The sequence below is a fragment of the Aspergillus mulundensis genome (genome assembly GCF_003369625.1).
Source record: "Aspergillus mulundensis strain DSM 5745 chromosome Unknown scaffold_27, whole genome shotgun sequence".
Taxonomy (NCBI): domain Eukaryota; kingdom Fungi; phylum Ascomycota; class Eurotiomycetes; order Eurotiales; family Aspergillaceae; genus Aspergillus; species Aspergillus mulundensis.
In genome coordinates, this window is record NW_020797915.1 from 137,586 (window position 1) to 150,832 (window position 13,247).

Here is a 13,247-nt window from a genome sequence, read left to right on the forward strand (position 1 = left end):
GCTCAGTGTTCTCTCCTCACGGCAGCAAGCTCGCACCCTGTTCAGTCTGGGCATTAATTATATCATAGATGCAGTTGCTGTGAGAGCCGCAGCTACCAAACGAGCGGGGCCTCCTTTTTTTAAGGAAAGACCAGCTGCGCAATCGGAAATCACTAGTGGCTGATGGATTTCATCCATCCTGTATTGATGACCCCTCTCTGCCGTTAAAGTGTCCGGCTTTCAGGCGTATCATACGATTTTATCGTAAGGGGTACATGGCCAATTGGTGTTGGGGTACGGGAACTGTATTCGGAGTTGGAGTTATATAGGCCTGAGACAAGAGCGCCGAGGTAGGCAGGTAGATACACGATATCTGCTCCGTATGACCTCAAGGGACCTCCGAAATTGCTCTACCGTGTGATAATAGCTGCGGCACAAGCGCCTGTCAAGAGCACCTACCTGCAGTCATAATCTCCGTCTGGTCTAGAAGGAAAATTAGCCCCAAACTCAAATGAGATAAGACAATGGCGCCAGACCTTGGGCGTACTACATATGTTACGTATCACGAATCCGGAGCATAGGTCGCGTCCCAGGCCAGGGGCAGCGTTGCGGATGATTTTCAAGCAATCGCGATAAGCCCCCGCACCCGCCAGCCTCCAGACAGCCTCCACTTTTTATAATGGTGTACTGGCAATGCCTAGGTAGAAGATATATGGGTCGTATTATTCTGTACATGTAGGTATAGGAGTAAACTGGTAAAGTTCCTCCAGTCACTTTTCCCCTGTAAGCTCTCAAGACTCTTCTCAAGACTCTTTGTTCTTTGTTCAAGAAGGAAAAGAGATAATCGCTGGCAAGCACTATTTACCTAGGACAAGGAATGGAGCTGACGACCGTAGAGAATCTCGACATCATGCAATGCGAATGATGTAGTACATGATACACAGCAATCAGGTTCCAAGTTACCAGGTCGCAAGACTTCGTTGCCTAAGCACTCGGCTCCACCGACGGCAATAGCTTACATCAGAAGACGCCAGGCACCGAGAATCAAAGCGGCAGTACCAGTGCAAACGCCCCTGTAACAGGCGATCAGCAATCCCTAATTCAATATGGAGAGGGGATCCATACATAAGCCATTGCAGCGTAGAGAACTTGACGGCTTCCACACGTTCCCTCAGACCTGCAACTTCTTGCTCAATTCTTGTTTCTGTCTCCTTAATTCGCATCTCTTGGCTATTCGCTTCCTCCCGAATGCGGCCTTTTTCAAGGTTAAGATCAAGACGGACGGACGCCTGAGTGCGCCCTATCTCATCCCGTAGTCGCGAGTTGAGTTTTGCAAGGTCGGCAGCTATCTTTTCATGTGACGAGCGTGTCAGCTGTGCCTCTGTCGAGTCTGCGTTGAGTAGTTCTGATCGGAGTTTCGCAAAGTCGACTTTCTGGGTGTAGGCCGATCTTTCGGTGTCTAAAGTTCAAGAAGCGTTCAGCATCAATCTGAAAGGCTCGGGCCTCAAACCGGCGGCGAAGTCTTGAAAATAACCAATAAAACCACGGGGACGACTAACCTTCCCTCAGAACCATTGTCCGGGTAAGGTTCTGGATCGACTCCTGAATAACGTCATTCAGAACCCGCATCATCGCGACAGCCTGCTCTTCGCTGAAGCCTTCATCTTTGAGCCGCTGGACGAATTTCAGCGTATCGAAATGGTGGTCTCGCTCCCTCGGTACCGTGGCATGGAACGCTCGACGAGCTGGGTCGAATGTCGCAACATACACTCCATTATGCCGGATAGGGTCGCCGATAGACTCTGTACTCCGGGTATTGGTCTTGTAGTATATCGAACGAGGGAAGCGTTTTGCGATCGAAGACGAAGCACCGCTTTCTCGGCATGCCGTGGAAAACGATGCAGCCAGCTGCGCTCGAAGTGGTGGTTGTGTTTGCCATGTAAGAGTAGTCCAGCCTTGTGTGCGCTGATTTCGCCTTCTTCCGGCGGGGAGAGGAGCGGAGTGAGAGGCCGTGAGGCTCGTTCGAGCGGATGAGCCGTTCCACGTCAAGCGGGGAAGAATCGAGCGCGGAACTTCAGCAACAGATTTTTGTGGCGCCATAATGAGTATTTTCGAGGTGATGACGTTTCGGAAGAGTAGCAGTCTACATCAAGGAACCTGTCGAATGATGGCCCAGGATTCTTCCAAGGCACTTTCCGGACTGCGATGACTAAGCACAGAGTCTCAGACACAATCAGGGCTGCGCTTGAGAGCTGAAGACCAGCAAAAGTTTAATTGCGGTATATCTAGAATATATTACATCAAAGAGTCGGGGCTGGAAGCCTTCTGTGAGGTGAATATCATTTGGAGACAAGATATACAGTTGGATAACAAGTGCCCCAGGTTGAGCGACCGATTCGAGGAACGAAGCACCCGTCAGGAATTATTTCTTACATTAATGTGTAGTGTCTATTGGAGAAACATGCACGCAGAATGCGCTTGGGACGCATGAATTCTATAGCTGGAACAATTCCCTAAGCTGCTTCAAACAGTCCTCAGGGTCCTTCACGGAGTGCCCAATGGTCCGGGCGTCGTCGTAGATTTCAAAGTCGTTACCGCCAGGAAATGTCTTATCGCCGAAGAAGTGGATAGTCTTATAATCAATGCCTGAGATCTCTCTCTCGGCCTCGACGTGTCTCAGACAGTAAGTCTTGTCCCAGCCGGTAGGGAAAACATCGAAGGATATTTGGCCTCCAATGGAGTAGCTATTGCGAATGACATGTTAGCGTACCCATCCCATAAGATGCCTGGACGGTAGCTTACCTGAGTCCATAGTCGGGGAATTCTTTCTTCAGAGCTTCTACGAAGGGTCCACGGATATTGTGCACTCGGTCATACCTGCAGCCACAGTCAGAACCTGGTTCCAGCACAACAGTCCAAGCAAGCATACTCTTGAAAGTCGTTCCGCTCCTCGACAGAAGCATTTCTACCAATGGGGCTGACGTTGATCATTCCATTTCGGAACTCAATGAAAGTACCACGCTTCTTCGGGATCTCCAGGTCCGCGATGTACCTGAGGATAAAGTTTACCAGCTTCTGGTACCTTTCCTCTCCTATCCATTCAATGAAGCTGTTACCAGTAAGGGGCTTTCCCAAGCGGTATGCGGTCAAACCGTTCTCGGCGAAGCAGAAGTCAAAGAGGGAGGTGACGTTCACGCTCGAGGAACCGAGTTGTTCTTGCTGTTTGGAGAAGTCGGATCCGCCAACCTAGACTGCGTAAGACCGATGCCTCCAATAAGGGATTCAGAGGACTAACAGAGCCGATAGCGCACTTCTGTCGCAGTTGCGAGAGCACCTGGAGCATCTCATTTGTGGCGTGCTAGAGATCAACGGCATATTAATGTCCAAGCCAATAATATATGTAGGGCCCAGCATGCGCGCTTACCCTCCTTGCCGGCGTCAATGTGTTGTCGACATCGAAAAGGCAAATCGTGTCTTTTAATGGGCGGTTCTCCAAAGCGGGATAGACCCCGGCGCCTGCAACGGTAGACATAATGCTGATGGTGTTCAGTTAATAAATGATATCCACTAACAAAATATCACAGACCAGGTAGCAAATGAATTGAGAAAGGGAAGCCGTAAATCAATTGAAGACTGAAAGGGGCAATCGTTACAAGTGCAGGAAAGAGTGGTGCCTGACCGCTTGCGGTTAGAGAGGGGCAGTGGGGGCCTAGAAAAACAAACAGGCCCCTAAATTTGCTAAAATCCGAGCCTAGATCAGCGTGGGCCTATCGATAAGACGTTTCCTGGTCCAAGCTTGTTGTATAGCTAACATGATGTGTATACGAACTGAAAAAGACTTTACTGTGAGCAATTCTGGGTCATCCAAAGTTCCAAACAGTTATAGATCATAGCACTAACGTATCAAGATTGAATTACGGGACAGAGCAGAAAATGGTAACGAGGGATCAAGGAATCTCACTGCCCCATAGTGTGCTGGAAAACTTTGGCTGCCAGTTGGCTCAGCAGCCGCGCGCGGTCGGTCGCAGGTAGCTCCAAGAAAACTTCATAGACACTTCTGCCACGGGCATCTCGGACAGCTCCTAGGCGGTTCCCAGCGACTGCACCAGCTATGGCACCAGGAGCATTCGCCATGATGAAGCCAAGGGCACCGCCGCTGGCACCCCCGACAATTGACCAGAAATGCCCTTTTGCTCCTTGTGATTCAGCACCATCCATTCCTTCCTCCCGGAGCATCTCCTCGAATACCGACCCGAACTGCTCGTTTGATCTTTCTTCACGATCTGCAGATCCGAACCCAAACGATGACCAGAAACCGCCATCACCACCGGGTAATCCCTCATCTTCGTCCATTTCTTGTTCAAGGTTCCTTCTCGCATCGTATTCTCGTCGGCGGGAATTATCGGAGAGGGTGTAGTATGCATCGTTGATCTCCTGGAACTTGCGTGTTCGCGCTGCCTTCTCAGGTGATCCTTCTGGTACACGGTCGGGGTGGGACTTCAGGGATTCCCTGCGCATATCAGCATCCTATCTCAAACAGGTGTGTGGGTATGTGCACCTCTTGTATGCAGTGCGAATCTCTCGCTGGCTGGCGGTCGGGGCAACGCCTAGTACTTTATCTATTCAAAGGGTAAGTAGCTACTTTTCTCAGTGTAGTTCATTGGCCTTACAGAAATCAGGAAGTTCTGTTCGCCGGAAGTCAGCGACCGTCCCACATAAGTAGATCCATGTGGAACTTACTCGGCATCTTGTTGTATTGTTTAGTCAATAGGACGAAGAGAAAGAGAAAGACAGACGGAAACGAATGCTGGAGGGTAGGCAGCCGGGACGGGATGACGTATGGGTACGGTAGGTTCGTAAATTCGTATGGGCGGAACCGCCGATCCAAGTTCTGAGAGCTAGGTTAACCATAGATAGCGGCTCAGATTTAACACGTCTGGTCTATGTCCAGTCTACTCAGTAGTGATACTACAAGAAAATCCCTGAGTGATGGGCCAGGAATAGAGACCCCCCCCAGGAATAGGTAGAGTGTTTGAACCTCAAGATAATCACATGACTATCTATGCATTGAAACACTGCTGCCTGAGGCTTCGAATGCTGCTCTCAGTAAACCCCTGAGGATTACCACCAATCACCAGCCAGAATGAGCAGAACTAAAGCTGCCAGCCACCGACTTTGTCGCAGGTTGCAGCTGGGGCTCCCTCGGTCTCGCCAAACGATGGATGTTGGATTTCTCCTCGAGGCCGGCCAGAGTTTCTCTCACCTCCTGCATCGCACTTCCTAACGATTCTCCACGGTGGGTGGATATTTGACCCTCCAACTTACCCATCACAGTAGTAGGTACCTGTTCCATGCTCTAGGTATGTTCCTCTGTCCGGGTGTTTCTTCAACTGTTGCTGAATGCTGATCTCTTTGAAAGAGAAGGGGTGGGGACAATAATCAATGCAGCACGGAGCCTAAGACTGTGTCGTGCAGAAAGAACCCCGCAACTGCTCTATGTATGATTGCTTGCACAGGTTGGTGCTTGAGAAAACAAACATCAATACCTACAAACTCATCGCAATATTGGAGAAGTTGATTGATCTGAAGAGAGAGAAACCAGAACGACAGTGAAGCAATCAATTGACCATTGTTGAGCATATCAACCCCCGAAATTGAAAACCAACAACAACCAAATCACCATCTCACCACTGAACCCTTTAAGCGAGATCAAGATGGGCTGGTTCGACGGCCGGTCCTCGGTTTCGACTTCAGGTGGCTATGTCCGGAAGCGCTCAGATCGATCACCCTCTCGCCGGTCCACCTCTGGCTATTCCACCCACCACAGTCGTCATTCTGCCCCATCAATCTTTGATTTCGGCAGCACCCGCGGACGCTCAAGCCCATCCGTGTACTCTACCTCATCACGAAGGGCCCGTCCTCGTTCCGGGTTCATCCAACGTGTGATCCGCTACATCAGGCGCTTGTTCCGTGATATCACCAACTATGCGAAGCGTCACCCGATGAAGGTTTTCATGCTGGTAATCGTTCCCTTGATTACGAGCGGCGTGCTTGTCAAGCTCTTCTCTATGATTGGGATCCATCTGCCGAAACACATCTTTGGAGGAGGCTCTTCTTCGCGCTCTGGTGGTGAGGGGGGCGGTATGGCTAGCAATATCAATGGGCTGATGAACATCGCGAAGATGCTGATGTAGGCATCATGCGGTCCTATATACCTTGTTCTATATCCGAGGATGATTAGAAGGGGTCGCGGATGACGAAGCACTCATTTAACGAAGGTCATGATCATGACTCATGGACAACGATGAATACTCTTACTTTCAGTCTCTCATTAGCATCTGACGATCTCGGGATCTACTATCGTGTTGAATAAAAGCCGGAAGGTTAGTTGCAATTCATTTTACTCAATAATATGATCTAATCTACATATTGCTCTTCTTGAAATCATATGACTGTACATTCCCAGGGCGCTGGCGTCAGATTGAGTATTTCTATGTACCAAGAATAATGTCCACCAGAGCAATGTAGTTTCTTTTAAGAACGTTGCGAGCGTTTGCCTCTTCGCTGAGAAGCCGCGCCCCTTGAAGATACAGCCGAGCTAGCTTGGTCCGACTGCTCTGGAGTATCGACTTGCTCGTCATCTGACACAGCCACGGTACTAGACGTTCCAAGTACTTGGCCAATGATCTTGCGATACACCCACCCAGGCAGCTTGAAGATCATAGTATCACGCAAGGTCGGGCGCTGGATCTCTTCAAGGTCGAGCAAGAATTCCTGGCGCTCACCATCCTCTGACTCCTCCTCCAGGAACACATTCCCAACTGAATCGACAATGAGCACTTTTCCGTTTTCAGCAACGACTCTCTTTCTCTCCCCTGCTGGCTCAACAGTCTCGCTTGTCGGAGTAGCAGTTCCGCTCCTTCGCGAACCTGCTCTTGAACCTCCCTTCTTCTCCTTGCGGTTTTCGCGGTCCATCATCCGTTTTTGGCGACGGTTCATAGGCATGGCACCAGCATCGCCAGCGTCCGGAGCCGGAACAGAGGCCGGAGAAGGCGCGGCGCCGATGCCACGAACACCCAGCTCATCACCCCATGCAGCTCTCCTAGCCTGGCGGATGTACCGGTCTACAAAGTCACGTTGACGCTTCCAGCTGAGAATAAGAGCAGCATAATGAGCGCCACCGCCGAAGACCAGGAGCAGTCCAAGGAGGACAGACCCGAGACCGGGACGAAACCGCGAGTAATAGTACCCCGTGCCCTTCCATTTGGGGAAGCCGTTCTTCAAAAAGTAGTCGTAGCGCTCACGACCCGGACCACGGAGGATGTTCGCGACGATGTTCAGGCGCTGGGCGCGCTCGTGGGCCTCCTTGACGGCGGCATCAATTTCTCGCTTGGTAGGACCGCGGTTGACGTGTACGCCTTTCTGGCTGCTCTTGGATTTGCTCTTGTCTTTCGAGCTGTTCGCGATGAATGTGCGCTTGACTTTGTCGGGGTGGAGCAGTTTTGACATCTTACGGTAGGCCTTGTTGAGCTCATCCTGATTGGCGTTTGTTCGGACCCCTAGAAAGTCTGGAAGTCCTAGTCAGTATACAGTTTGTATCACGGGCTGAGAGACGTCTAGGTATATACCGTAGAATGTCACATTTACGCCTTCTGCTGCGGTAAATTCATCTTGGAGACGGAAGATCTCATAATCTGGAAAATGTAAGTCAACAAGCATCTTCTACCAATTGGCGTGGAACCAACCTTGTTTCGTCCAAGCTGCAGCGAGAACGAAGAGAACTGCAAACAGCATCAAACGGAGCGCTGCTGTCTTCATCATGGATAAATTTCGCGGGAGCGATTAAGCTCCAAAAACCGAGAAATGAGACAAAGACAAAAGCAACTTGCGAAAATAAGTAGGAGACGAATAGAGCCAAGATATCATTCCATAAACATCCCTGGTGTTGTTGCAATGTCTCTAGACTCCGGTCAAGAACATTTCGATATTCTGGCCAGTTAAGCAAATAGGAAGGCGGTGAGGTCTGTCCGCACCTGCAGTGTTACGGTACGGTAGGGCCGATAACCGCTGTCCAGAACCTTGGAACAACTGCATATTCACTATCTGATGGACATTTACCCCAGTGCGCTCAGACAAATGTCTCTCGAAAACATGCTTTGATACTGGCAATTTGCAGGCTGACTCTCGCTTATTTACTCCAGCGATGACTCTTTGGTCTTGCAGTGGTCAACTGTTGGATGGATTATACTGCAGCTCGTGAAACTTTGCTGGGCAGATCAACTAGACTGCTATGTCGGTAAGCCGTGCCAACCATGAGCTGCGATATACGGTATACCATGCTCCAAGCAATTGGAAAGTCATACACCTCCTAGTCCTAGCCCGCGCATGACCAAGATCTAGTTAGTTAATACTAAAGTACTGCAAATGAAATACAGTCAGAAAACAGAAAGAGGTGTATTCAAGTAATCTAATTACCAGTCATGCATCGTAAATGGTTACCGTACTCCAAGTCCAAGGTATCAAAATGTATCATCCCGCGATGCAACAACTGTTAAAAAGAATAAAAAGGCCTCAAAAACTCAAACTAAACGTGCGCCCCGCGGTAGTAGTTCGTGTTCCCATTGGCGTTCGGCCCGGCTGAATCCTGCGTCAGTGGCTCTTCGTACACCATCTCGGGTTGATCCGAGTCGGTGGCTGAATCCATGCGCTTCTCGCCTTGAGGTACATGGTTCCGTGTACGAACGGACGGTAGCAGATCGACAACAAAGGAGAGAACGTAGAATGTAAAGACCAGAGCGATCACTGCAGTATCCACTGTTAGCAGAGAACCTTGACTAAGATAAAAAGCGTACATACCCCATTCAAGGATGGCAGCTGTGTTCCTGTGGTGCGGTCTATGCCAGCCGCAGACACCAAAGCCAATAGCCAAAGCGACCTCCACCACCACGAAGAAAGCCTTTATTATAAAACTAGCCAAGAGCACACGGTGCTGGGAACGGTAGAAAATGCCAATGCGGAGGTACTCGATGCAGATGAGAATAGCGCTGACAAGATATGCGACGCTATTCGAACACTTGGTCAGCCCAGTCCGATGGCACACAGTATCGGCAGTGCAAGGCGCAGAAACTTACAGGAACAGGGCCAGGAAACCGTCATGTAGATGCGGATGCCGTAGAGTATCAAACACGGACAGCAGTATTAAACCCAAGGCCCCCGCAATACTAAAGAATATAGACGCGATAGCGCAGAATTTGTCAAAACGCCCCTTGTTCCGAACCAGCTGCCCAGAATGCCGCAGCCATCGCTCCGAGATGAATGAGAGATCGAGGAAGACGACTGTGATGACGCTGCCAGTAATAAACAATGGCTTCAAGCCCTGTGCGCCCACTGTGTTTTTTTAAAGCACCTGCATCAGCTTCTCCCTTTGTATAAGCTGCTTGTTGCGCCACGTACCGTCAGATATATACCTAAGATCCCATTAGACATTTCCTTCCTACTGCGTACTTGGGGTTACTCACGCGATTGTCTGTCCTTGCTCCATACTCGAGTAGATAGGCTGGCCTTGGACGCACCATGTCCCTAGCATTGCGGCGAGCATGGCTATCCACATGCACGCCGAAATGACAGGGAAGACCCAGAAAGAGATAATCCACATTTTTGTCTTGTACTGGCACTGCGCCTACCACCTGCGATTGCGCGCGTCGGATTGGGGAGATTGATGTATAGTAAAGTGGAAATCCCAAGGAGATACCGAAAGCATTCAAGGAGGTATAGCATCATATAAGAATCAGTCGACTTTATCGCGGCATTACGTAGGTAGTGAATATAAATGTGGAGCCACTAGGTCACAATTCTATAAAAACAATTTGGGAAATTGGGAACCATCGGATGCGGCGGATGTGGCTGCAGGTGGCTCTGGACACTGGACAGTGGCCACGTACGGAGTAGGGATCGAGCCCCGGAGAAATTCCTCGATGATCCTGAGAGCAGCTCTCTTGGCAAATAATCAACTGCCCTGAATCAGCGATTATTGAATGATTCGAGTGAAGGCGCAGCATGACTTCAGTTCCGCCTTGGGGGGATACGTCATGCTGCGGCTTAGCGGGTCACTGGGGTAGCATGAAGCCGGACTTCATCTTAACTCCGCTGTCAAGACTTCACATTATTCTGGAGCCTAGACCCTTGACACCCCTTGGAGACCTCTAGATAAGTGCGCCTGTGCTGTGTTTCTATTTCAATGGATATTCTCAAGTCATCCCATTACCTATCTTGGCCTGCATATAATCAAGATCCACTCGCTTCCGGTATTCATGCTACGGACATACTCCACAAAATCCATAAGGTGCAGAATGACAGCATGGACAAGGTTCGGAGATGTCTATTATGGATCATGTCCATGTCATGTACCATGGCCGTTCTAATGAAACACGTGGTTCTTGATCATTTGCAGGCCAGAGGGCGTATGTTCAGATTAAGTTGGGTTGAAATAAAGTTAATACCTTCGATTTAAACTCCATGCTTTGCGAGGTTATAATCATAAACAAGAAGAATCTAGTCAGAATAAGAAGGAGCACAGAGCTGGGTCCTCAAGGTCGGCTCGGGCGTTGGCGACTGCCTGCCCCAAGGATACGAGAAGGAGAACTGGGTATCTTGTGTTCGATGACCTCCACCATTGGAATCTCGTCGGCACTATTGGCTGGGCTTCGTTTACGTGGACTGTTTTCACCGCTGTCGCTCTCTCTGCTGATAACAGACTTAGCTGCCAATGCTGCAAGGTCGGATGAAACATGCAAGGCGTGCGGCGGAACGTTGTTATACGGCCTCTGCACGAGACGTGTCAGAGGTCCACGTTGAGGTTCAACAGGACTGTGCAGGTCTTGGCCAATATCTCGCGAGTACGTCGCTTGATACGGAGGTATCCGCTGATACTCATCTGGATGGGTACGAGGTACTGCGGGGGGCGCAAGGAACACCGACGGGCGACTCAAAGAACCGGCGAAAGGAGGTTGAAGGGGCGATCGAAGCGTAGTCGTTGACGACTGCGGACTGACAGAGGCGCTCGTTGTCCCAGCCCGAGCACCATAGACATTGGTATCTAAAGGATATGGCGCCGAAGGTGCAACATCGGCTCCGCTTCCAAGCACCTGGAGATGTTGACTCTCGACTGATTCTGAAGCTGCCTGTAATCGCCTGCGCTCCAGTGCATCGAGCTCCCGTTTGGAAAATGTAACGTTCTTGTGCCCTTCAGAATGAGCACGTCGAATCCGCTCCAGCGCCCTCTCCACCAGCCAGTCTTCATTGTCCTTCATCGCCAGCTCGACAGCATATGCAACGGTACTATTCGTGTCCTCATACATGTCGTAGTCAACGCCGTCAAACGGTGCCGACCCGTTGTCGTGTTCCATTACAGATCTCCGCCGTTTGCCCCCCTCATCCCGTGAGCCAGGCGATGATTGTCTTCTGTACAGTCGATCGTTCCGCAAACCAGTTTGATTTTCCGTTCCACTATCCAACTCCTTCCCTCGTATAGCGCTATCCACCCACTGCACACCCCGCCTTCCGCCCTGTCTCCCCAGATGTGCCCCTGGTGGTCTTCCCTTTAGGGGCATACCATAAGGAGCTCGCGGCCGACCACCTAGACCGCCTCCTCGGAAAAAGCATTCTCGATAGGCTTATCCATAAAGGCGGCATGACCAAACACGGTCACACCAGTGGCTCCGACGAGCCAAAAGAACGTGTAAATGGGGGAAGCCCAGAAGGTCAGAGGCACCGCGACAAGTAGTAAACCGGTGTAGAGCTGGGAGGTGTTAAAACGGGCAAAGCCAAGATCAAGATCACGACCATCGAGCTTCCCAATTCCCCAAAGACTGCCAGTAACCAAGACTATGACGAAGAGTAGCATCGGGTTGGTCAAAAGACTGTAGATACTGAGCAGCACAAAGATGGCGGCATAGTTGCTCGAGAAGTAGGATAGATTGTAGTTGACTCGGCTCTGGGTTTCGCCGAAGTTGGCAGGCTTCGAGATCCGCTTGAAGTCTAGAAATTCGGAGATGGGACGAAGGTTGGCGAACCGCGATCCCAACGACTGGGAGCGAAGGCTGTTGAACCGGTCTCCGAATCGCGAGGTGATCGCGTCGATGGGGATTTGAATCGAGCTCATTGTAGATTGCACAGAGTTTGATGTGTTAAGTGATGGAACGAAGGAAATATGATGTCTGTAAAGTGGATGAAGAGAAGTTGATAGGAACTCTAGAAAGTGTGTGTCAATGGAGCTGGAGGAAAAGGGGAAGCTGAAATATTGTTGTCAACCTGGCAGGAACGAAAAGCGTTAGCCTCGCCGGGCCAGCTCGTGTCTTACCTACTACCGAGGCCCAGCCACCACAACCTCAAAGGTATCCGTAACTTCCAGTTGAAACAATAGGTTGGTTAACAAAGACACGTATTTATGGGTATCCATTGAGGCTTGATCTTTGCTTGCGGCGTTTATGTCCATATGGCGATGTAGGTAACGACCGGAATGGGCGAGGTTTTTGCTGAGCGCGGAACCTGCTTCAACGCCAAGGGTTCAAGAATCCGCAGGTTGCATCGAGGTCCCTCGCCCTCAGAGACTCAAACTGAGAGGGTATTCACTCTTCTTTGCTAATAGATTTCCCTTATCCATATCCATTTCTGATTGTGGAAAATAAGCTGGGCAAGCGTGGTGACGGATCCAGGATTTAAAGACCAGGCACGAGCCCAGCCCCAAAACATCTATAATTCGCTTTATTATTGATGACCTCCGAGGTTTTGGATCAACCCTTGTAGTCTGCCCACGTCATCTAGAAGGTGGATGCCATGTATCAGGTATCCTTACAGGGGCAGTGCCTGATGCCCTGTATAATGCCGGACGCCCATCATATACTCCAAGTGGGCGTGTGTAGAATACTCCAGGGTTGTCGTTGGCCAGTCGGCAGTCATCGATGCCGTCACTGCGATGCAATGCAAGGTTTCAGCAGCTGAGAGGTAACCCTACGAACATGAGTCGGTTGGCTCCTAACCACAGGCAATCATGCCATGGCGTATCAAGTCCCTTTGCCGACTGCCACTACGCTTCCGCCACGCTCTACACTCTCGGCATGCGTATAATCAAAACCCGCCCCCCGTTGATCTAGACGTATTGCATTGTATGGCAAGGCCATCAGTGTAGCTACTAAGACAAATTGCATTATAATTGATAGCCAGAAGCAAACTGTCTCAATAGCCACCTTATATGTCCATGGTCCTTGGCG

General features: G+C 50.3%; 6 protein-coding genes across 6 annotated transcripts; all 6 read right to left on the minus strand.

Annotated features, from left to right (window-relative positions):
- Nucleotides 1–994: 994 nt before the first annotated feature.
- DSM5745_11510 (CCDC90 family protein) lies at nucleotides 995–2,079 on the minus strand (the record flags this gene model as incomplete). Its single annotated transcript, XM_026753526.1, has 3 exons — nucleotides 995–1,052; nucleotides 1,105–1,438; nucleotides 1,539–2,079. 3 exons carry the CDS (start codon nucleotides 2,077–2,079, stop codon nucleotides 995–997), a joined length of 933 nt encoding a protein of 310 aa, XP_026597921.1.
- A 394-nt stretch (nucleotides 2,080–2,473) lies between these two features.
- Nucleotides 2,474–4,726, minus strand: sec53 (phosphomannomutase SEC53; the record flags this gene model as incomplete). The annotated part of the gene is made up of 9 exons (XM_026753527.1): nucleotides 2,474–2,723; nucleotides 2,782–2,856; nucleotides 2,909–3,225; nucleotides 3,275–3,337; nucleotides 3,404–3,515; nucleotides 3,941–4,489; nucleotides 4,538–4,598; nucleotides 4,650–4,664; nucleotides 4,720–4,726. 9 exons carry the CDS (start codon nucleotides 4,724–4,726, stop codon nucleotides 2,474–2,476), a joined length of 1,449 nt encoding a protein of 482 aa, XP_026597922.1.
- Nucleotides 4,727–6,513: 1,787 nt separating this feature from the next.
- On the minus strand, nucleotides 6,514–7,797 carry DSM5745_11512 (putative endoplasmic reticulum DnaJ domain protein Erj5; the record flags this gene model as incomplete). The annotated part of the gene is made up of 3 exons (XM_026753528.1): nucleotides 6,514–7,547; nucleotides 7,608–7,673; nucleotides 7,725–7,797. The coding sequence occupies 3 exons, from the start codon at nucleotides 7,795–7,797 to the stop codon at nucleotides 6,514–6,516; spliced, it is 1,173 nt and encodes a 390-aa protein (XP_026597923.1).
- A 766-nt stretch (nucleotides 7,798–8,563) lies between these two features.
- DSM5745_11513 (Frag1/DRAM/Sfk1 family protein) lies at nucleotides 8,564–9,634 on the minus strand (the record flags this gene model as incomplete). The annotated part of the gene is made up of 5 exons (XM_026753529.1): nucleotides 8,564–8,781; nucleotides 8,836–9,041; nucleotides 9,111–9,366; nucleotides 9,433–9,446; nucleotides 9,498–9,634. The coding sequence occupies 5 exons, from the start codon at nucleotides 9,632–9,634 to the stop codon at nucleotides 8,564–8,566; spliced, it is 831 nt and encodes a 276-aa protein (XP_026597924.1).
- A 931-nt stretch (nucleotides 9,635–10,565) lies between these two features.
- DSM5745_11514 (uncharacterized protein) lies at nucleotides 10,566–11,384 on the minus strand (the record flags this gene model as incomplete). The annotated part of the gene is made up of 1 exon (XM_026753530.1): nucleotides 10,566–11,384. One exon carries the CDS (start codon nucleotides 11,382–11,384, stop codon nucleotides 10,566–10,568), a length of 819 nt encoding a protein of 272 aa, XP_026597925.1.
- Nucleotides 11,385–11,614: 230 nt separating this feature from the next.
- DSM5745_11515 (putative COPII vesicles protein Yip3) lies at nucleotides 11,615–12,139 on the minus strand (the record flags this gene model as incomplete). Its single annotated transcript, XM_026753531.1, has 1 exon — nucleotides 11,615–12,139. One exon carries the CDS (start codon nucleotides 12,137–12,139, stop codon nucleotides 11,615–11,617), a length of 525 nt encoding a protein of 174 aa, XP_026597926.1.
- Nucleotides 12,140–13,247: the final 1,108 nt, after the last annotated feature.